Genomic DNA, 23133 nt, shown 5'->3' with positions numbered 1-23133 from the left:
TTTTATTAAATTTTATTTAAAATTATTACAACTAATTTTACCTCTCTGTTTACCTTTTTTAATGTACCTGCTAGAAAATTTAATAGTATATGTGTGGCTTGCAATGTGTTTCTGTTGGATAGTGATACTTTAGGTAATTCCATTATTGTTAATAGAAATAATTGATGAGTATTGATGAAATAAGTACAGGATTATGAAATAGCAGAATGTTTCAAGACAGGAAAAATAAGATCACTAAGATCCCATATGTATCCTAGATTCATAAAAGGATCCAAAGGACTCAAGTGACAATTGTAAAATAGAATGAGTTTTATTCAACTTTTTTAAAGTAAATTTCTTTTTGTTCTTTTGAAAAATTCTAAGAATAAAAGTAATGAAATATCAGTCCTCAGAAATAATTAGAATTGTCCAGAAAAGCTAAAATTGAAAGTTTAGTACACCCTGATGATATCAAGGATTAAGTATTTTACCCATTACAGTAGACGGTTTTCTTGGCATCACTTTTAGGTACCTAAATTTGTCTTTGCAGCATGGTGCACTTAGAGGAATTGCGACCTGGTTCTTTGTGTGTTAGCAGTAATAGTGATAAAGGGCTTAGTGTGAAATCACATATCAGCATATAAGATGCATGACACATTTTATGATACATAAACTGTATTACCCAGCGCATGGTATGCACTTCTGAGTATCAGTTTTGAGTATTTGAGTATTGATCTGAAACGTATTAATTAATAATACACATGTAACCGAATTTCTTTTTTTTTTCTTGTAGACTTTTGTGAATGATGTAAGGATTCCAGAACAGACTTACATCACCTTGAAACTTGAAGATAAGCTGAGATTTGGATATGATATCCTTTTATGATTTTGCGCACTTATTAAATTTATCAAAAAAATCTTTGGTGTAAATTAACATTTCTTGAGACACAAAAATTCACGATATAGGCACGCTAAAAGTGCCTTCCCCTGCTAAAATACATATTTAAAAATAATATATAGATTTTTGTTACTATGTCTATTCCTAAAAATAATCCTGGAAAAGTTGATGGACTCAGCTTTTTTTACCCCTCTCTATATATATAGTTTCAGCAGAGGTCTCCCTGCAGTGCTGTGGTATATGTAATTTGGGTATCAAAGCGTGTAACTGGAGAGAAGACAGAGGAGTGTTTAATATTAGCCCAGCCCAGGGATTTTTTTCGATGGATGATAGTGGCACAGATCAGTCTCCCCAGGGCAATGTACAGATTTAACCCTGCCTTTCCTGCCATCCCTACTTTTACTTCATTCCATCTTCATTGCCTGTTTAATTCAAAATTTTCAACATCCTATGTCTTCTGAGACCCACGCTTTCTGATTAAGTACATTATGCTCGTAGAGTGTATTTTAAAACGTTTTGTTTAAAAATAGGATTCTAAGTCACAGGGACATGACTATCCTACTACCTAGGACAGGGTAAAGAATCACTAGTGAAGAGAATGGACGTGATTGAAGAAAAATAAAAACACTTCTATTCATACGAAGCAGAAACTTGGTGAAAAGGACTTATTTGTATTTACTTAAAATACAGATATTCCACATCATGCTGAATGTTTTTCTGCAGTTTTAATTTATTTACTCCATTCATCTGGACTTCAGTATTAAGGAATGTATTAAATGTATTGACAACTTGGATTTTATCACTCTAGCAGAGAAAATGTAGTCTCAGCTAAGTAGAGTTGATGGTTAAATGTACTAATACTTTAAAATTGTTCTTAGAGCATAATAGTTTTTACTTTATATTTAACTTAAACTTTATCAAAAAACAGTTTTTTAACATATTATATAACCTTTACACTTATGGAGTCAAAGGAACATATGAAAAATGAACTGTTAAACATCAATACTTTAGAATTGTATATTTTAAATTCTTTTTAAAATATGTATCACATAAAATGAAGAGTTAAGGGCAAAGGGCTTGAAGAAGCAGGAATATGTTTGACTTGTTTGAGGAACAGCATGAAAAGTTAGCCTGGCCAGAGCCAGTGAACCACAGGATATGGGAGTCCAAAATATAACTATGTTGTTATTAGTAAAAAGTCAACGATCTTTTAAAGAGATTTAAATGATAAGAAAAATATTTTACATTTGTATGCCCATTGTACTCATATCTTAATCCAGTGCAGCTATCTTTCTCATGTTCTGTGTTCCTTTTTATAGATTCATATTTTCATCTAGTGTCATTTTCTTTCTGTATGAGGACTTCCTTTAGCATTTCTTGTAACATAGTTCTGCTGGTGATGAATACTTTCAGCTTTTATGTCTAGGAAAGTATTTCACCATAGTTACTGAAATTATTGCTAGGTTTAGAATTCTAGGTGACGTTGCTTTCTTTCGGTACTTCGAAGATGTTCCTCTACGGTATTCTCACTTGCATTCTTTCCCTTTGTCCCTGGTTTTGAGCAGTTTGATTGTGGTGTCCTTTAGTGTAGTTTTCTTCATATATCTTGTGCTTGAGGTTTGTTAGGCTTCTTAGATCTGCGAGTTTATAGTTTTAATCAGATTCAGAACTATTTTCAGCCATTATTTCATCAGATATTTTTTTCTGTCTTCCCTCCTTCTCCTTCAGGAACTTCAGTTAAGTGTTTATTAGACTACTCTAAGTCTTCTCACATCTTACTTATGTTCTGTTTTTTAATCTATTCTCTGTGTGTTTCTATTTGGATTATTATTGCTATTACTATAGGTTTACTAATCTTTTATTTGGTGAGGTATAATCTATCGTTAATGTATCCAGCATAGTTTTCATTTGTAGATGTTCAATTTGGATTTTGTTTTTGATATCTTCCAAAACTCTCCTTAACTTTTCAAACATAATAAAGTTATCATAACTTAACATCTTTGTTGACATCTGTGTCAGTTCTGCATCAATTTCACTAGATTGACTTTTGCATGCATAGTAATTGATGATTAGATGGCAGACGTTGTGCATTTTACCTTGTCAAGTATTGTATGCACACTTTTATATTTCTATAAACATTTTTGAGCTTTCTTGTATATATTTTCTTGGAAATAGTTTTATCACTTTGGGTCTGGCTTTTAAGATTTGTTACACTCCTAAGATTAGTCTTAGGCTAATTGTTCCCCACTACAGAATCAAGACCTTTCTATATGCTCTACTTTAGGGGTCAGCAAACCCACTGGCAAATCTGGCCCTCAGCCTGTATTTGTAAATAAAGTTTTATTGGAACACAGCCACACCCACTCCTTTACATATGTCTTTGACCGTTTTTGCACTACCACAGCAGAGTTGAGTAGTTGCAACAGAGGTCATATGGGCCAAAAAACCCTCAAATATTTACTTCCTGGTCCTTTACAGAATTGGCTGACCTCTGCTTTGTCCAGTGAGTCATAATTCATGAGTTGTTCCAGCCTGGCTGTTGGGAGCAGACACTAATCTTGGCCCTGTTGTGAGCACTGGGCACTATTTTCCTAATTTCAGGTGGTTCTTGTCATAGCCCTGGATAATAGTTTTCTCATTCGCATATGCTGATCAGTACTCATTTGATTACTGAGCAAGACCTCTTCAGATGTCTGGAATTCTCTCTCTGGCAGCCCTCTTCGCTTCAGTACTCAGTCCCGTGAACTGTAGTCACCTTGGTCTCCCCAGACTCTCAACTCAGTTTCCTCCAGGGAATCTTCCAGACTCTGCTTGCATTACCCCTCTTTGCAGTGTGACCTGGAAGCTCTCTTAAAGTAGCGATCCGGCGTAGTGACTGGACTCACCTTGATTTGTTTCTTTTCATTCGGGAATCACTGTCTTTGTTGCCTGATGTTGATTATCTTGAAAACCGTTGTTTAATATATTTTGTCCATGTTTTTGTTATTTTAAATTGGGAGAGTAAATATGGTTCATTTTAGTCTTTTTGGCCTGAAGCAGAAGGCTGACAAGTTGAGTTTGGGCATTTTAGATATACAAGTTGAAACCAGGGGAGAGACAGAAATTTGGATATTTTCATTGTATAAATAATATGTAAAACCTGAGAATGAATGAGATCATTAAGGGAGTGAAGATAGATTGGTAAGAGGTCCATAGACTGAAAACTGGTACATTAAGGGAGTGAAGATAGATTGGTAAGAAGTTCAAAGACTGAAAACTGGTACATTCCATCATTAAGAGGAGGGAGAGATGAACTAGTACAAAAGACTAAGAAGGAACCACTAGAGAGCCGAGAGGAAAATCAGAGTTTGGTATGGTTTCTGTGCGTAGTGGAAAATGAATTAAACATCACTTAAATACTTTCATTCTTAAGATTCTCCCCTCCTCACCATCCCAGTCATATGAGTTACTATGAGATATTTTATTATTATATATAATTATATGTTATAAAAATGGAGTTCTCTTTTCCCCAGGTTGTTTGCTCCTGCCATAATGATCCACAAAATGATTGGCTTAATCATATTAGAAACAAGGTAAAAATCATTCTCATAGCTTCTAAGATCGTGAATTATCTACACTTGGAACACTATCTGTAGCACTGTTTGCTTGGCAGTCCAGGTAATGGCTGCTAAAATGATCAGGAGTGGGATAAACATCATTAAAAATGTGCTGTCATTCAGAGAAGTAAAGGTTTTTCCTGATTAATGTGGTTGATACACACACACACACACACACACACACACACACACACACACAAAACATAATCATACTTCCCAAATTTCAAAAGTAGAGGACTGTTCTCAAAGCTCAAAAGATCTAAATTTAAGAAATTGAGATGAGCCATTAGATAAAAGAATAAAGTCATAGAAGAAAAGTTAAAATCAATTGTTGAAACACTATGTTCCTATAGAAGAGTCTTCCACAAGTAGGACAGGTATTCATCTGCTAAAATAAGATGATGTATTTTTTGAAGATACCAAATTAAGCTATAAGATTAAAATTTTCCTCTTGAAAGGTTTTCTGCCATCACTGTTTTTAAACCTTTGGCATCTCCTAGAATCTGCCTTTTTAGTACAGTGTGGAATCTAATGTAGCATAATTATGTATTTCATTATCAAATACAGTCAAATAAAGGAAATTTCCTATAATCCTAATGAGAAGATAAAAAAAAAAAGTTTTGGGCTAACTTTAAGGATTATTATTAAGGATAACCTTATGTATATATTTTTAAATCACACATAAAAACATACAAATTAAAAAACTTTCTTCCCATTCTTTAATTGTATAAAATAATTGTACTCAAATATTTTCATTTATCTGACATCAGTGTCTTTAACACTGAGAGTCACATTTTTTGGTAGTATATCATAGTTTTTCAGAGAATGATATATTAAAACCCATCTAAATTGTTTGAGAATACAGCATTTTCTGAAACCTTATAACACTGGAAATCTTATCCCAAGTAACAAAAGCTCATTATGTAATATTTGGAAAATTTTTTAAAATTTCCCTTGTTCTGTGATTGGTATTTCCTCAATGAAACAACTTAATGACTTAATTTTTTTAAAATAATTTTTTAAAAATGTGTTTACAGTGATATCTGACCTGGTATTTTAAGGCTTGGCACCCAGGAGTGACTAAAACTGTTTAAAATGTTGCTCTCTTTTTAGCCTTAACTTGTCATTAAGATAAAAGATGGTGTCTTAGAACACATTACTATTATGTAGATGAGTTTACATGATCCTACTTTTAGATAAACATTTCTTGAATAAATTGAGCCTAGGGACGACTTAGAGTAATAGTCATCATTTTATATAAGGATTATGATTTTTGATAATTTAAACTTTTTTGTAACTTATTTTTTGGGGATTTTTAAAAATTCAGATACACTCGACATGACTACAGTTAATAGTTAATAATACTGTATTATGTATTTTGTATCTTATTGACATCGTGAGTAATTGTACCTTAGTTTGTTATTTTTCTCAATTAGCAAGTTAAAAACAGTCACTTAGGCCTGTACCACTAGAAAGATGGTAGCTTTTGAGGCAAAAGCTGGGACTAGGACAATCTCAGAATTTCATAGTTATACCAGAGTTCTCAGGTAAATTCATGACCTAAACAAGGATCCTTGAGTTCTTCAGTCCCACACACATGAACATTTTTTGATAAATAAAGTATTTAAACCTAAAAAGTATAACCTGTCTCGAGTTTTTTCTGATCTTTTAGAAGTCTCAGTCTAAAGATGACAGCCCAGACTAGCTTTGGGGAATAGCCTTTAAGCACTGCCAGGAGTTAACCGGAAGTACCAGAGAACCCTCACAGCAGGCTAAAATTTATGTTTGCCATTGAAAAAATAAAAATGGCTTTCAATTTTTTAAAGATGCTGTGTTTCCCCTTGAAAATGTAAGAATGCTATGAATCTTTGCCAGGTGTTAATACAAAGTAACTAGACTTTTATTTTCCAATAAATATACTTAGTTATGAAGCATACCTTTCCATATATACCAGCAACTATTTACCTGCATAGGTACATAACAGAAAAGGAAAATTTTAATATTTCACAACTAGCGGAAGCAATATAAAGTGCTAGGGAAGCCCCGGACTGCAATCAGTTGACTAGATTATCGTCTTTGGGTTCTGCCTCTCCAGTCCTCAAGTTCTTAACTCTAGACTAGGAAGTTAAGGGAATTGAAGAGGCTATTCCTCAGAGCTCTCTAAAATTCTAAAAAATTCTGAACTTTTATTATTGTAATGCGTAGAAATATAGGTTAAACACGCGTTAACAGTGTATACTGCTCCTTACATATGAGAAGCTTTCTAACCTTGAAGTTACGGTTGCTCTGAATTGATAAATAATAGAATTTAATACATGGTTATAAAAGTCCCTTTCATTACAGGGCTAAGTAAAGGTGGGAAATGTGACCTCTGCTGTTTAGTGAAAGACCTTTTTAATATACAGAGGCATTGTTCTTTTTGGCATAATAATGAAAGCATTCATTATATCTAGCACTTTGCTCTAATCTGTATAGAATCAGTTGTTTGATAATGTAATCTGACCTTGATTGTGAGAGATTCTTGGAGGAAGAAGGTGCTTGTGGTTGCTGTAAGGACTCTAATTATAGCATTTCTTTTGCATGTTCAAAGTGAACTTCATTTTTATCAGTGCTTGTGGAGTCTGAGTCATTGAATTCCTTCAGGATTTACTGTTGGGTAATCACTGATGAGATACTTCCTTTAACTTTTTTGTGATTAGCTATCAATATAATTTGATCCAGGTGCTTTTTCTTTTTTGTAGCCTATTGTTAGAACTGAAAATGTCTTTTATGCTCTGATTAATTCCCCAGTTATTTGCTTCTTGAAGGCCAAAATTACCTAAGTTTAGAATTACTTGCCAGATTTTAAGATTTTCTTCAGTATTTAAAAATGAAAATTTTTATATTTCGAGCATGTTTTAACATTTAACTGTTAGGGGAGTATAGTAACTCTGTTGTGATTACCTGTTTAAAATATGACAATTTCTAAATTATCTTTGATCATTTTAAGCCTGAATATCAGAATTTCAAAAGCATATACTCCCTTAGCCCTGTTTACATACAAATCTTTTCACTGTAGTACGAGGAGAAATGAGAGTCCCTGAAGAAGCTCTAAAGGTAAAAAGATTTTACTCATTTCCTTTGTAAACCTCCTATTTGCTGGGGTTGATTTCATTCATAGATGTTTCGCTTGCATTTTCTCATGTTTTATAGCATGAGAAGTTTACCATTCAGCTTAAGTTGTCCCAAAAATCTTCAGAACCAGAATTAGCAAAATCTGCATGTGCCAAAAGCATTGATTCAAAGGGAGCAGATACTGCAACAGAAATACAGCACAAAGCTACAGAGGCACTGAAATCTGAAGAAAAAGCCGTGGGTAAGTTACCTTCTTTGAAAATACCATATTTATGTTTGATTATGAAGAGATGGCATGCTTTGTTCTCAAAACTTTGGCCATGTCCATGTAAAATTAATAATAATGACAATTTCACGGTGGGTTTTAATGCAGCTAGTGCTTTCACTAGAAATCATTACAAAATATTATATGACAGTTGTATGTAGGTGTATTTACTATGTTTAAATATTTGAGGGAAGTAAATATAATTTACCCTATAGTATTTTTATTATTTCATTTTTTTTTTGTTTTTCTGAATTATGAATTATAATAACAAATGAATTAATAGGAAATATCCAATGGTGCTGTGTCATCGTAATTGTATTTATCATGTTCTAGGAACTGTAAAAAATGCTTTATGTAAATAATCCCATTCATACAAAAGCAGTTTTTTAAATTTGATAGACATTACCAAATGTGTTCAAATGTAAATCTGTGAGTCCTGTTCACAGCTAGTTTAAATGTAGTTGCTGTGCAACACCCTACAGCGTTAAAAAAATTTTTTAATGGTTACTCATACCAAAATTTATTTTAGTTTTATCTTTTAGATTATGAGTCATTTCTATATACCAAAGAACTGATTATACTTTAATAAAAAGCTATTGGCTACAGCAGTTTGCATTACTTAGATAGTAACCAGTGCTAAACTTCATTTATTTGGTCATATCCAACATGGAATAATGTCCAACACAAATACTGAGTTATTCAGCTTTCAGCTATCTGGACTATACTTTGTTTTTCATTTGATAAATCAACCAGACAATTCTAGCATTCTGCAAAAGTGTATTTTTTTTCTGTTTCATATGCTTAGATAGATTTCTCCCATCTCTTTCCAGATACTTCTGCAGTGCCCCGTGGTACACCATTATATGGGCAGCCATCGTGGTGGGGAGATGACGAAGTGGATGAACAAAGAGCTTTCAAGTCAAATGGCAAACCAGAAGAAAAAAATCATGAAACTGGAACATCAGGTAAAAAAAAAAAAAACTCAGACTATGAAATTTGGGGATATTTTGGAAAGAATTTATTATCCAAGCAAAAAAAATCTTGCTACCCTAAAAAGGGATATCTACTGCTCTTTAATTTTATAAAAAATAGTCAATTAATATTTTAATGATATTTCCATTTTAATTTAAATTTATTTATTCTAAATGATTGTCACATAACTTATTAATTCCAAAATCTTTGTGAATCACTTATTTTAAAAAATTTTTTCCAACTTATTTATGAGATTGTTATAACTTGGAAAAAGATTAATAATATAACTGGGCATTTTAAGTATTTTAAAATAATTATTAAAATGTTTCAATTAGACCAAAACGTAGGTACAAACTAATTTTGGGTATTTTCATTAGATTTACGAGCATGTAATCATATTTTTAAATGAACAATTTCTATTATAAATGTGATATGAAATTAAAACTTCTTTAAAACCTCAGTGTGTCCAGTTTGTTGGGATATGGTAGCAACAAGATTAGCTGATCTCAGCAGCCAGAAAGAAGAAATAGTTTGGGTCACATTCTCAGGTTAAGAGTAAAAGAATGTATTCTCCTGTTTATGGAGGAGTGTAGTAGTGAACTAAGTGGCCATAAGCCAGAAAATCAGGATTTCCAGGAAATAAACGGAAGTATAAATTGTCTATCACTTAAGGACTTGGCAAAGACGTCAACGCCGAAGGACAGAGCAGACGAAGGACAGAGCAGACGGTTTCCGTGATAACAGTAGATAAGGATCCAGAACTGGAGGAATTAAATACAGACACCAGGGAGCAGCCTGGAAAATGAAGTTGACTCTGAGTCGAGGATAGATTCCTTAAGAGCACTTCTCAATTTTCTACCTTTTACCCTAATTCTACCAGATAAATACGACATTTTCTTAGCTGAAGAGTAAGAACACTGGTTCTTTAAATATGCTCTCATTTTACCAGGATACAAGTCTCAGAAAGCTGGCTTTATCAACTTGATTTTACAGTGCCCCAAACTGAAGTTCTCAACTTTGCAAATTTCCATCGCAGCTTCCTTGTTTCCAAGATCACAGTTTTCTTCGAGCCCAAGCTCAGAAACTATTATTGAGTAAACCCTCAGATGCAAATAACAGAAATTCTTCCTGAGACTAAACAGGAAAGATATTTATTGGCTTAAATCACAGAACCTCTTCAGGATTGATTAATGCAGCATCTCAGCAGAGTCATTAGCTAGCTCTCAGCCCTTGTAGCCACCGTGGCTGCATACTGGGGACTTGCCCTTCATGCTCGTATCGTAGGCTGCCCGCCAGCAGCAGTCGAGGGTATATGCCGCTTTGATCACAGCAGGCAGAAAATAGCAGAGATTGCTTCTAGAAGATCCCCAGCAGTTAGGAGAAGAATTTTCCCCAAAGTTTCAACAACATCTTGCATCTCACTGGCTTGTCACAGCTTCAGGAGGAGGTCACCTGTGGATTTCTGAACTAGGCCCCGTGCAAGGCTTATGAGATGACCCTTACGCCAGTCTTGTCCTCCCTGAAACTGAGTGTGGGGTTACTTTTTCCCTAAGGCACACGAGCTGTGTCAGGGAACAGCGGTACCTGGGAACTTTGAAGTTCTTTTAGGAGAGAAGAGCAGGAAATGGATACGGGAAGGCAATTAAGAATGTCTACTTTGTTTGAAATCTTTGTGTCTTCCCTTCCGCTCGTCTGTCTATATGTTACCTGCTTCTGTTGCCTTTTTTTTTCATTGAGTCATAATTGACTACTTCCTACTTCCAGTTTCAACCCTCATTCTGTTCATTTTGCACAACAAATCCAAGCTGTTCATTTTCTTTTTTTTCCCCCACACAAAACTGCAGTGGCTGTCTTTTGCCTGCCAAATAGATTTTATGTCAAGGTTCTCCGATTTTGCCCCATTTTCCTTAGAGAGCCTCATCATATTAGCAATTTTTATCGCTTTCTCCCAACGTATTCCCACGTAAATTATACTAATTCCTGCTTGCTTTTCTCCCCAGACATGTATACACATAACATCAGGCGGTAAAAAATTCAAAATATATCTGCATGGGTATATTGCTAATGTGTAATACAGTTTGATGCAGTATTTTGTGTGTGTGACTTCTCATCTAAACTTAATTTACTTATTTCAAGGATCACATAGTATCACTGTGCACTAGAACCACCACCTAGCAGAGAGAGCGAGGAAAAAAATGTACTGATTATTAGGTGGTTAATTTAAAAAGAAAACAGCAGAATGTCACTATCGCTAAATTTGGAAAATAATTGTGATAGTGATTTTATCTGGTCATTAAAAATTGATTTCTCCCCCTCACAAAATAACTTTTGAAATCTAAAGTATATAACTTCTAGAATACAATGAAGTATTATGTTTAATTTTTGTACTGGAAACAGAACTGCGATTTCTTAATAATAGCTAACGCTTCAGCACTGCTTTCTTTATCTAGACACTTTCTAAATACCTGCATGCGTTTAATCATTTAATTCTCAGAGCAATACTGAAAGAGAGTTACTGTTATTTTCCCCAGTTTATAGATAAGGAAACTAAGGTGCATAGATGTGAATTAATTACTGGAGTCACTCAGGTAGCAAATAGTGCAGCTGGGATTTTAACACACGGAGCTTGGCTCTTAACCACAAGCAATTAACATTTCATCAGCCACCACACACACAGACACACACACCCCACTCCAAAAAAGGTACACTTCACAGAATACAAAGATTTAAACAAAACTCCAAAAATTAATTGGCGTGATAAACTGACACCTCATACCTCAGCATAATAAAATAGATACCAAACTGAAGCATCCAGTAGTAATTTTATCTTTGTGAATGAAACTAAATTCTTAAATGATTATCAGCTTGTGTGGCCTGTCTCAGTGAGTGGCATTTCTGCTCAGTGACAAAAGCTCATAACCTTGGGATTGTTTTTGAGTAAGAAGGAACTAAGTGATTTCCATCGCATGTTAAATAGCTTAAAGCGAGTTGTCAGATGGAGTTGAACAGCTTTATGAGAGCCTCGTTTGCTTCCTGATACTAGTATAAGGGTATTGCTGTTTCAGATTTGTCATTTGTAGTTTCTTTAAATATAGGATGAGGGGAACAGTTTTTACTCATCTGAAATAATTTATGATGGCAGCAGAGACTGTAGAATCAAATTCGAAAATGTATGTTAAATGTTACTTCATTTTATCATTTTGAAATTAAGGTTTTTTAAAAAAATATTTCAAATTGTGAAATACAAATGATTAGCTTGATTAATTATTTCTTCTCTAAGCATACTCTTTTGGTGAAACAAAAAGCGATTTGCTTCTTGGTTACCAATTTTTAGAATGTAAAATCTTAGTACTTAATCGTGAAAGGTGAACATTCCAGAAAGGATAATAGAGTCCTACCTAGTGATTTTTGATGTTCCTCTCTGAGGGTCTCCCTGTGTCCAGAATCTCCTATAGACTTACCAAATAACCTGAAAACCCTAGAATTAGCTCAGTTAGCTCCATCAATTCCTCATGAAATTGTGTAAATATTTTGAGTCTTATTAAGAAGAATTAGTCTTCATTTTAGCTACAGGTAATACTCTTCTACTAAATATTGGTGTAAACATTTATTTAAGTTACAATGAAAGGCCTTTACGTGTTACATACATTTTGAAAAGGCGTGTGCGACTCTGAGTAGATTTTTGGCTCTTTTTTATTGATTTTTAAAATCATCAAACTAAATTTGGAGACTTTCAAGTTATAATTCCTTTTAAGCAAAAGTAGTTTCTCAGTCTTTGTAATTTCAGGTACTTGAATATACTAGGTTGGATGGATGTCTTAACCAGAATGAACTTTCATACTTAGAGTCTGTGTCATCTTGAATTAGTTTAATATTTCATTTAATTTAGTACAAAAGAATGATGGGAGCATTTTTTCTAGATTTATTACAAGTTTTATACATGTATTACAAGTTTCCCTGAAAGGTCTCGCAATCATAAAATATCTCAAGAACTTAAGGATACTATCACCAGTTGCTCTGATTTAGATAAACATACTTAATTTTAACAATCAGCTATTAAAAAGTTTTACACATCTAGAATTGAGATTAATAACAATATTAGTACAAATAAAATAGTATAAAATATTAGCATATTTAGTATGTCATTTACTTTAAATATAAATTAAATAGATTTTGAAGATTAGTGAATGTTAAATTCATGAATTCCAGAGTATGTTCTGTCAGTGTTCTAAGAGAGAAAAGCTGTTTTATTTTTCTATATTAATTTAAACGACCCCTAATAATTTTTCTAGTAGGCCCACACTTTCCAAGGATAGTAGGCCCACACTTGATCTGTTTTTATCTTCAATAAAGTGAATTCTTCCACATAATGAATTTTTGAGATGACTGAACTTACTTTAAAAACTGACAATTTTTTTCGAAGTGTAACCATTTCTTATATTTCGTGTATTAAATGAATTACCTATATCGCTACCTTCTCGAGCAGAGAAGGCTAAATATAATTACAAGTTTTACTTTATGACTCAGAATCATCCTTATGAATATTGAATGATGAATACTAAATAAACAATATTGAACTGTGATATGCTACAGCAACGTCTGTGAGAGACTTTGAAGTAGTGTGCGTAGCCCTGTGTGCTGATGGGTTTGGACTAGTGCTTTTCTGAGCCCTGTCTCTGCTCTCGATTGTTTGTAGTCTTCTCTCTACCATTTGACTCTTGCTGCTCAGTAGTCTGTCTGACCTTAATCCTCACTCGTACACCCCCTCTAGGTTGGCCACTTGTCATCTGAGAAATAGTGAAAGGCTCTCAGGGACTTCTAGTTAGTAAAGTTCACGAATATGAGAGACTAGGCATTGTCATATGTATCTTGGGTTTTTCAGAGTTAGATTTTTGGTTTTAGTCTTTTGTTTCTCTAATTCTTCGCTGTGTTGGAGATTTGGGAGAGGAAATGAGAAACTTTTATTTGTGTGCCTACTTGGTGGCAAGGCTTTGTTCTGGGTCACTTTCACTATCATTTAATACATATCTCACTAAATGTGCCCAGCAATCTTAAGGATAGATATTACTATTTCCCCATTTTACTGTGAGGAAAGTTAGAATTAAAGACGATAGAGACAGGGTTTATCTGATTTCAGATCATATCCGGGCTTTCCACTAAACCAGGCTGCCTGGTTATAATCCTCCGATCATAACAGGATGCCTTTCCACTCTCGTGCAGCTTGACAGTTTTAGATCACTGACTTCTGGATGAGGCAGGTGTTAACGTGTATAAGTCTCAGGTTTCCAGTCCTTGGAGTAGAGGGGATTTTGAAGTAGGACTAAGGGGATGATGACTTTACTGTACTAACTGGGAATTTTTCATTCACAAAGGAGGAAAAGATTTCTTTGAATGCTGAATGGCAAGTGGATGATAAATCGTACATCCCTAGCCCAGCTTTTTGTGTTTTGTGCTTCGTAGTTCAGCACATTGTTTTATATGGATACCCAGGTGGCACTAGTAGAAAACGACCGCGCCTTGTCCCTAGTAACATTCTGTTATCTGAAGGATGAACAAAGCAAAAGAATGAATGAATGAATGAATGAATGTGTATATATGTTGGTAAGATAAGTTTATAAACCAGTTGTACTATATGGAATTGATCAAGTACAATACCTTGTACATAAGTCAATGTAAGAAAAAATTAAAAAGAACATTTATTAATGAGTTTAATAATATATGGGGAGTGGTTAATGCATTTTACTCTCACAGAATGCCTTCAGAGTAAACACTCAAAGTCCAAGTGGATATTTTTATTAATAAAAAGAAGTTAAAATGTGCAGGATAGGTGGTATAGTGGTGAGCATAGCTGCTTCCAAGAAAAAGATAAACTCTTTAATAAATTTTTAAAGTGTGATTTTAGGTTATTAAGAGTCTTGTATCACCTCTTCTTTTAAATAGCATATAAAATTTTTGCTTTGATAATATAGTTTTTCCCGATATAATTTTTTTCATTTTCAGAAGTCAGAAAAACTAAGTAGATTTTGAAAAGGATCATTTTTACATTGAAAATTGTTTTTGTTAGGTATGGTTTACCTTGTCTGTAGGGTTTTTTTTTTGAAATGGAGCTTGATGTCTTTTATACCCTGCCCACACATTTGATTACAGAAATGTTGCGCTCTCAGTCTTCTGTAGCATAAAAACAGTATTATGGTTGTTTCATATTCAGAGTACTGCCCAGAAGTCAATTATAGCCCCTGAAGAATCCCATCAAGATTTTAGATTCAAAAAGATGTTTCAAAAGAGACTAAATATTTCACATAATTAGAAAATGATTGGAAACAACTTAGTAGCCCTATATTGCCCTTTCTTCCTAATAAATTATCTGCAAATGGTTTTCCTATCAATATATTTTTAAAAGAATGTGGGGTTTTTTTTGAGCTTTAGGGAAGTATTTTTCATTTGAACTCACTCTGTACCATCTTGATAATAGCCATGGTTCTTTCACTTTCTGATAAGCAGGACACTTTAATCTTTAATATATTTTTTTGCATTCGCATTTCTAATCACAAATACATAACACATTTCAATTATCATTTCATTTCTATGCCTCTACATATATTCTGTATAAATTGTTTATTTTTATACCTTTATATTTGTTCCAAAGTTTCTTGCTTCTTCTGCCAACTCTTGTTGTTGATCTGGGATTTATAATTTAGCTTTTCTTCAAGGATTTTGACACTTGCACATATTCTGCTATATAGAAAAACGTACATGAATTTTCTTCTGGAATTAATGGCTGGCAACTAAATTTTCTATTTTCACCTTATTTCTTTCAACCTGCTGCTTGGATTGCAATACTGCGAGCAAACCACATGTTTTGTCTTTAACATTCTTTTATTCTTTATAAAATGTATCTTCTTGCAAAGATCACACATCAATGATATTATTTTGGTCATTCTAAAAGTAATGGTTCTGAATGTGATGGTGAAAATGGTAAGTGGAATCATTACTTCTAGATCATCACTTAAATACTGACTTCATGTTTATTTCCTCATTTGAGCACCAGTTCTCCCTTGGATCTCTACTGTGTTCATCGACATTTCAGATATTTCATCTTTCTTACTTGCTAAGGAAATTCACATTTTTTTTCTGTCACTCAAGATATCTACATGTAGATTGTACATGCATCTCCACCTACATGTAATTTCAGTTCTTTTGCATCTTGGTAACTTCTAGATCCAAGTTGGAAAAACTAGTAAACCTAGCCATTCAAGGCCCATCTCTTAACTGCTTTGCTATCCTTTGTCATTGCTGCTGCTTATCTTGCATCTCCTACTAGTAACTGAATGCCATGTTTATAATCAAAATTATTTCTTCTCTCTGAGATTTGCCATTGTTTTTCATCCAGACTGTGACCTGCCTTCTGATTCTCTTGAAGTAATACAAATGGCCATTACTATACTCTCTCAAATGCTAGAAGCTCCCAAATATTTTGAATTTTCTCTTATTTTTCTCATTAGGGTGCAGCTTAGATGCCAAGCAAGTCGAGGAACAATCTGCAGCTGCAAACGAAGAAGTACTTTTTCCTTTCTGTAGGGAACCAAGTTATTTTGAAATCCCTACAAAAGAATTTCAGCAACCATCACAAATAACAGAAAGCACTATTCATGAAATCCCAACAAAAGACACACCGAGTCCCCACACAGCAGGTGCAGGGCATGCTTCATTTACCATTGAATTTGATGACAGTACCCCAGGAAAGGTAACTATTAGAGACCATGTGACAAAATTTACTTCTGAGCAGCGCCACAAGTCAAAGAAGTCTTCTCCTGGAACTCAAGACCTGCCAGGGATTCAAACGGGAATGATGGCACCAGAAAACAAAGTAGCTGACTGGCTAGCACAGAACAACCCTCCTCAGATGGTCTGGGAGAGAACGGAAGAGGATTCCAAAAGTATTAAAAGTGACGTTCCAGTTTACTTGAAAAGGTTGAAAGGTAAAGTGAATTGATCATTTCGGAACTTCCTATCTTATACTAAAGAAAATTCAGCCTTCATGGGTGCCCAACTATGATCAGATTAGTAATCACGTGGTAGGAAGCTTCCGCTTTTCCAAGGTTTATATTTGATTTTAAAGCTTAAAAGCGAGCCATACTGCCCGCGTCCAACTTATTCAAAATAGTCTGCTTTCATTTTCTTGCCAAAACCAGAGTGGTTTTGTAAATTTAGATTTATGCCACAAAGTGTGGCTCTTCTTCCTATGGAAATAAAGACTTATTCAGTTCACCAGTGGAATTCCCTAGAAGAAAATTCTCATCATTTTCTTGATTTAAGGAAAAGATGTATTCAGTTCTATTCTTCTCCATTGTGTCGCTTCCAGTAGAATGCCGATATCTAGATTTTAAATTTTAAGCCATTTGATAATGGGCCAAAAGTTCTATTTTGGTAATATAGTCACATTGTTAATAAAGTGTTTCATACTGTTCTCAGAGGTTACTCATGAAACAAAAAATTTTATGTTAGAGATACTGGGAATCGATTTAAAATTTTTTTCAAAAGCAAGGTTATTATAAAAGTCACAATTGATTTGTAAAATAGTTTTTCTATATGCTTAGTATAATATTTGGCAAAATTAGCATAATCTTTATACCTGTACATTGAGGTATTAGCTAATCAATTTTTTCCATTGGTTTTGCAAATTAAATTTACTTTAGAGTTACTAAATACAGTTTTGTGTTACTTTATTTTATTTAACAAGCTGTCTGAAGGAAGTGATTATATGTTAATCTGACCATTCTGTTACTCTACAAGGAATTAATGAGCTTTAAAAAATGCTCATTAAGGTTAGAGCCTATATATTACTCACCTTGTATCCCTAACACTTCCCCTGGGACTGAGTATGTGGTAGGTACTCAGTAATTTGAATAAACAATGAATAACTATCAATGACAAGACAGACCCTGGCTTAACTCTTACTTTATGCCCTGGGAATCTGATCAAGTAATGAAAAAATACCTGTTTCTGATTTTCTTCCATGGTATTTCAGCGTAGTTTGAGATGGCAACACTACCTAATCCTTTGCTAGAGTCTATGACTATATTTTAATTATAAGCAGTTGCCTGGCATATGTTCTTTGACATGTGATTGCTGTCTTTTACTGCTATATAGTATTAAATACATAGTTGAGACCTATATATGTACATATAGGTTAAAGTTTACAAATAAAAGCTACCATTTTGTAAACAGACCATCTTATGAATTGGCTAAATAATACTGATATCCTAGTATGGTATAAAAGTTAATGTAAACCTTGAAAATTTAGAAATGACATTGTCCTTTTAGAATCACTCTGAATAAATATGTAAAAAGTAAGCTAAAAGATCCTTTTAAAAACTTATTTTTAAAAAGTGCCTGTATTAAACCCTTCTTTTGTAACTTTTTTAGTCGTTATCACTATTTTCCACATTCTCTGTTATTTGTAAGCCATCATTCTCTTTTCTTAAAGAAGTCTGATCCTAAATAGAGGCATTAATGCCTACATTCATATTATACCTATACCTTAATGATTAGCTATTTGGAAACCTTATCAGAAATTATACAGTCATATTACTATCATCCTTCAAAGCTGATTTATAGGCAGACATATATTCTAGTATGTTGCTGTTGCTTAGCAGCCTTCTGGATGTGCCTTCAGGCCATTGTACCAGCCATCCAGGGTAATGTCTTTGTGAATTTTACTCAGTTTGGTCCAGGATTGATCCATTTTATTTCTCCAGATATATTTACGAATAACATTCGACTTTTCCCCAAAATCAGAGCTGCCCTCATCTTACAAAGATTTTTTACACTTTAGGATATCAAAAAGATATACCTAGACTTTAAATAAATGTAACTGTAGCAGATAATAACAATTTTATAATAACTAGATTTTCAGCAACTGTTTAGATCAGTCAGAAACTTGAAAGTAGGCAAAAGAAAACAAAAACAAAAAAACTTTGCTCCTACAAAGGTAAAGTGCATGTGCTTTGGGACAGTGAGGAAAATAATGTTCACAAAGCCCCTACACTTTCACCCTTTAGGAGGGTTGCAGCTCCTTTTGGCCACAGCTACTGACTGGGTGCAGCTAACCTTCCATACAAATACTAAAAGCCAGTGGCCACGCGGCTCTGAACGTGCCGACCTTGTCTGATCTCAGAAGCTAAGCAGGGTTGGGCCTGCTTAGTATTTGGATGGGAGACCACCTAGGAAGACCAGGTGCTGTAGGCATTAAAAAAAAAAAACAAAAAAAACACTAAAAGAACTTAAGCTTATTTAGGCGTGGTTAATGACAGACAAAACAGAAAGAAACTTGGCCAGGAGGGCTTCCTAGTGATTTTTCTCTGTTGAATGAAAACAGAAGTTGCAGTTCTGATCAGGTGTCTCCCCTTGTGTGACACTGAGAAATATAAGAAGAAATAATATTTTCCAAAAAGAAAATAGCTGATCTATAAATTAAAGTAGACTTTTTAATCTATAACTTAAGGAAAAGATACTGAACGGGCCTGACACCACTTGAGTGCCAAATTTTATAAGTTGGTACGAGAACTAAATTCTGTTAAAATGGTGTTTTCATGTTGTGTGTGTGTGATATGGGTTATTTGGTCTTATTATGCAGGAAATATTGGAGTTTAGTTATATCCAGCTCTTATAAACTGGATTTCTTTTCAATATGTCCAGTGCAACATTGAAATAGGTTGTAAAATGTCATGTTTTTTGTGAGTTTATATTTGAAGTAGTGGTTTGGTTTTGCATTCCATCTGCTATCCTTAACTACCTGAGGTACAGAGTCATTAATTAAACACATGTTTTTTCTTTTCAGATTGCATTGTGAATAGTTACTAATTTGAAGAAAGAGTTTAGGATTTGTTGTCACCAGAAGTTTGTAACATTGCTCTCTCTCACTGTGCTGGGAGCGCACAAGCCCCCCAGGCCTCTCGTTTTCATCTCGTTAACTCCCTTTGCTTCCCTTTCCTCTTTTGCAAAACGCAGCCCTTTTGTTTGCTCGCCTTTCTTCTGAGTCTTCTCACTCCTTTTTCATACCACATTTTTACAGCCAGTCCTCTGGTGTTAAATCATTGGCACCCATTGGTAATGTCTAAATTTATTAGAAACAAGCCCATGATTATTAAAACTCACCTTTTTCCCCAGGACATAGTGTTTGTTGTCTCTTCTAGCCTGCAAGTCTTTCGTTTCTGACCATCTTATTTGATGCCACCTTATTCAGCAGGTATTCAGATTAAAATTTGTAGCCCAGGAAAAGTTAAAAATCAGATTTAGTCCCGGATGCATTGAAATACACCTGGTTCACTAGATTCATTTCTAGCTTTCTTCTAAAGAAGCCATCATTTCAGCCCTCATTTATGATTCGATCTAAAACGTGTATAGAATAACTCTTGACTATAATTCTATGCTATAATAATAATTATTGGATTATTTCTTCTAATGTTATTACTTAGGTAATGAGAATTATAAATCAGTGAAAAATCAAGTAATTGTCATAAAGATTTAATTTAATCCCTAATAGAACTATGAAAGGTAGTAAAAAACCTCTGTTAGAAAGCTGATGTTTCAAAATTCAAGTATAATTTAACTTGACTCTATATGCTTTATGAAGAGGACAGATAGATTTTTATATGGTTATATTTAACACCATGCCATCTGCCCAGTAGATACGTAGATTTATATAGGATTTTATAGACTATGTTTTTTCACGATAGGCCTTTTAGCTTTATTTACCTCTTTGAAGCCACCAGACTTTACAGCACAAATGCAGATTTTCAGAAATTCTCATAGTTAGAAAGCCATTTATAAATAATTTTACGGTAATTGGTGGAAACTATAAACTTGCATCTTTTTATTAAAAAAGAAACATATACTATACTTATGTAGGTAGTGTCCATCATCAAAAGTTTAGATTCATCACATTTTTATGGCATTTGTATTCTTGTTTCCTGTGTAATGATAACCATTTCAGCGAGATCACTCTTTTTTCTGGCTCTTTTCCTCTCTAATGCTAGAAACAATTTTTTTCATTTAATTTTTTTTATTATGGTGACATTGGTTAACAAAATCCAGTAAGTTTCAGGCGTAGAAACAAATTTTTAATTGTTTATTTAAAATATAAAGTTTGGAGGCAGGATTAATGTCTAATAATGTGATGTTTCAAATATAGAATATCACAGATGATACAGCATTGCTTATCTGTTCAGACATTGATAAATCGTTATAAAGCTAAAATTTGGAGAAAGACGATTTTATTCACTCGTTATAAAGACCTCATTGTTGGTTGATCCAATTTGAGTGTAAGCATTGCAATTGAGGGAAGTTTGCAGAGCCTGTTACTGAAAAGAACGTATGACTTTGGATTGAAAATGGGAAAGGGGGCAAAACAAATAGCACTTTTGTATGTGCTTCTGATTTTCTGCATGGGATTTTTTTCCTTCTCTATTATGCGGTTTCCTTTTTGTGTCCAGGAAATAAACATGATGATGGTACACAGAGCGATTCCGAAAATGCCGGGGCTCACAGGCGCTGCAGCAAACGCGCAACTCTCGAGGAGCACTTAAGGCGCCACCATTCAGAACAGAAAAAGCTGCAGAAGGCCCAGGCTACCGAAAGGCGTCAAGACCAAGCTGTTGTAAGTCAGACCGCTTTTATGATTGCGTTCTTTGATGGAGACAGTCCCAGAAAAAGGAGGCCATGTTCTTGTACTCAGAGTGCGGGAATCTCGTGTCAGGAAACTACTTACTCAACACCACATACAAAACTTGAAAAAACAAAGTCTCCAACAGCAGATGCCAAAGTGGTTTCTTTGTCTTTACAGACTAGCTCTGCGCATCACAGAGGGGGGCATGGTGTTCCACATGGGAAATTGTTAAAACAGAAATCAGAGGAGCCATCGGTGTCAATTCCCTTCCTCCAAACCGCATTATTAAGAAGTTCAGGGAGTCTTGGGCACAGACCGAGCCAGGAGATGGATAAATTGTTAAAAAATCAAGCTACTTCTGCCACTTCTGAAAAGGATAATGATGATGACCAAAGTGACAAGGGTACTTATACCGTTGAGTTAGAGAATCCCAACAGTGAGGAAGTGGAAGCAAGAAAAATGATTGACAAGGTAAATAATTGAAATTGGGGTATGATGTTAGTTTTTGTGTGGTGTATTTGACTGTTGGAAATTGTTGCAGAGTCAGCATGAAATGTGCCTCTGCAGTCAGTGGTATTAAACTTTAGGGTTTTGTTAGGGAACTGCAAGGCTAACAAGAAGACCAAAAGGCTTTCCGATTTTATTCTGCTTATAGTCTGTATTTGCCCAAATTTCAGAGGTAAAGTTCGGTACATTTAAACCGTTTGGACCTTTTTAAGTTGTATAAATTTAAGATAGGATTTTTAAATAGTATACTTTGGCCATTCTTACTTTGCATTTATTTAAAAACTTAAAAAAAAAAAACCTGATTTCTATGACTCTGTCAATATAGGCATAATTGTTAGCTGGTAATTATAGTAAACCACAGGTTTCCTGCCTACTAATTTCATGTTGGGAACAGATGAAAATACACGTTTTAATCAATTTTGTTCTTTTTTTAATTCTCTTCTTAAAATTTTTATTCACTGCCATCTTCGGTGATAGAAAAGAAGTATATGAAAACAAAATCATTTTGTTTATAATATTTTGAGTTTAGCCATCATGCCGAGTGAGGCATGATGGTTATTTACATTTCAGATTTGTTCTTTGATGTAATGCGTTAATGTGTATACTGATTATTGTATGGTTTAAAAAATGATGTTCCTCATTTTTGCTCATGGTAATGGAAAGTTGACTTTAGAATCAGCTGTTTATTTTACCTCCTGGAGGAGAGAAGCCTAAGTCGGGCTAAGCGCTGATCTCTTAAGTTCTTGTTACTCAGTGTGTGAGCCACATGTTAGAAATGGACTCTCAGGCCCACGCTGAACACACTGAATCGGAATCTGCTTTAAAAGCAGAGTCTCCGGGTGATTTTGTTTGACATGTGAGGTGCACTAGTTAAATGATGAGTTTACAGAGTGGTCTTTCAGGGAGGAGACAAGACAACCCTTTGGGATGCAGAACGATTAGTAGAACTTATGTTTATTTTTAACTTCATAGTTTTTATTTCCATTTTGGAGTGTGTTCTATAATGCACACAATCTATTATTGTATTGCCATACATATGTAATTTCTAAACATGCAGTCATTGAGCACGTGTTCAAATTTTTTTACTTTCGAGGTATGCAGCTCCAACGTTTTGAGGCTTGTTAGTCTAAGAAAT

The 23133-nt window shown here is 34.2% G+C and overlaps 1 protein-coding gene across 1 annotated transcript in view; it reads left to right on the top strand.

Moving 5' to 3' along the window:
* CEP170 (centrosomal protein 170) overlaps positions 1 to 23133 on the top strand; it is a 118689-nt gene that overhangs the window by 47662 nt on the left and 47894 nt on the right. Inside the window, 6 exon segments of the mRNA XM_039883226.1 lie at positions 773 to 851; positions 7511 to 7569; positions 7666 to 7828; positions 8683 to 8817; positions 16327 to 16803; positions 21319 to 21482. Coding sequence (XP_039739160.1) covers positions 773 to 851; positions 7511 to 7569; positions 7666 to 7828; positions 8683 to 8817; positions 16327 to 16803; positions 21319 to 21482 — 1077 coding nt within the window.

This window comes from Pteropus medius, unplaced genomic scaffold (assembly GCF_902729225.1).
Source record: "Pteropus medius unplaced genomic scaffold, Ma_sr-lr_union100, whole genome shotgun sequence".
Classification (NCBI taxonomy): Eukaryota; Metazoa; Chordata; class Mammalia; order Chiroptera; family Pteropodidae; genus Pteropus; species Pteropus medius.
The sequence above is the reverse complement of the archived record's forward strand: the minus strand, read 5'-3'. Positions and strand labels throughout refer to the sequence as shown.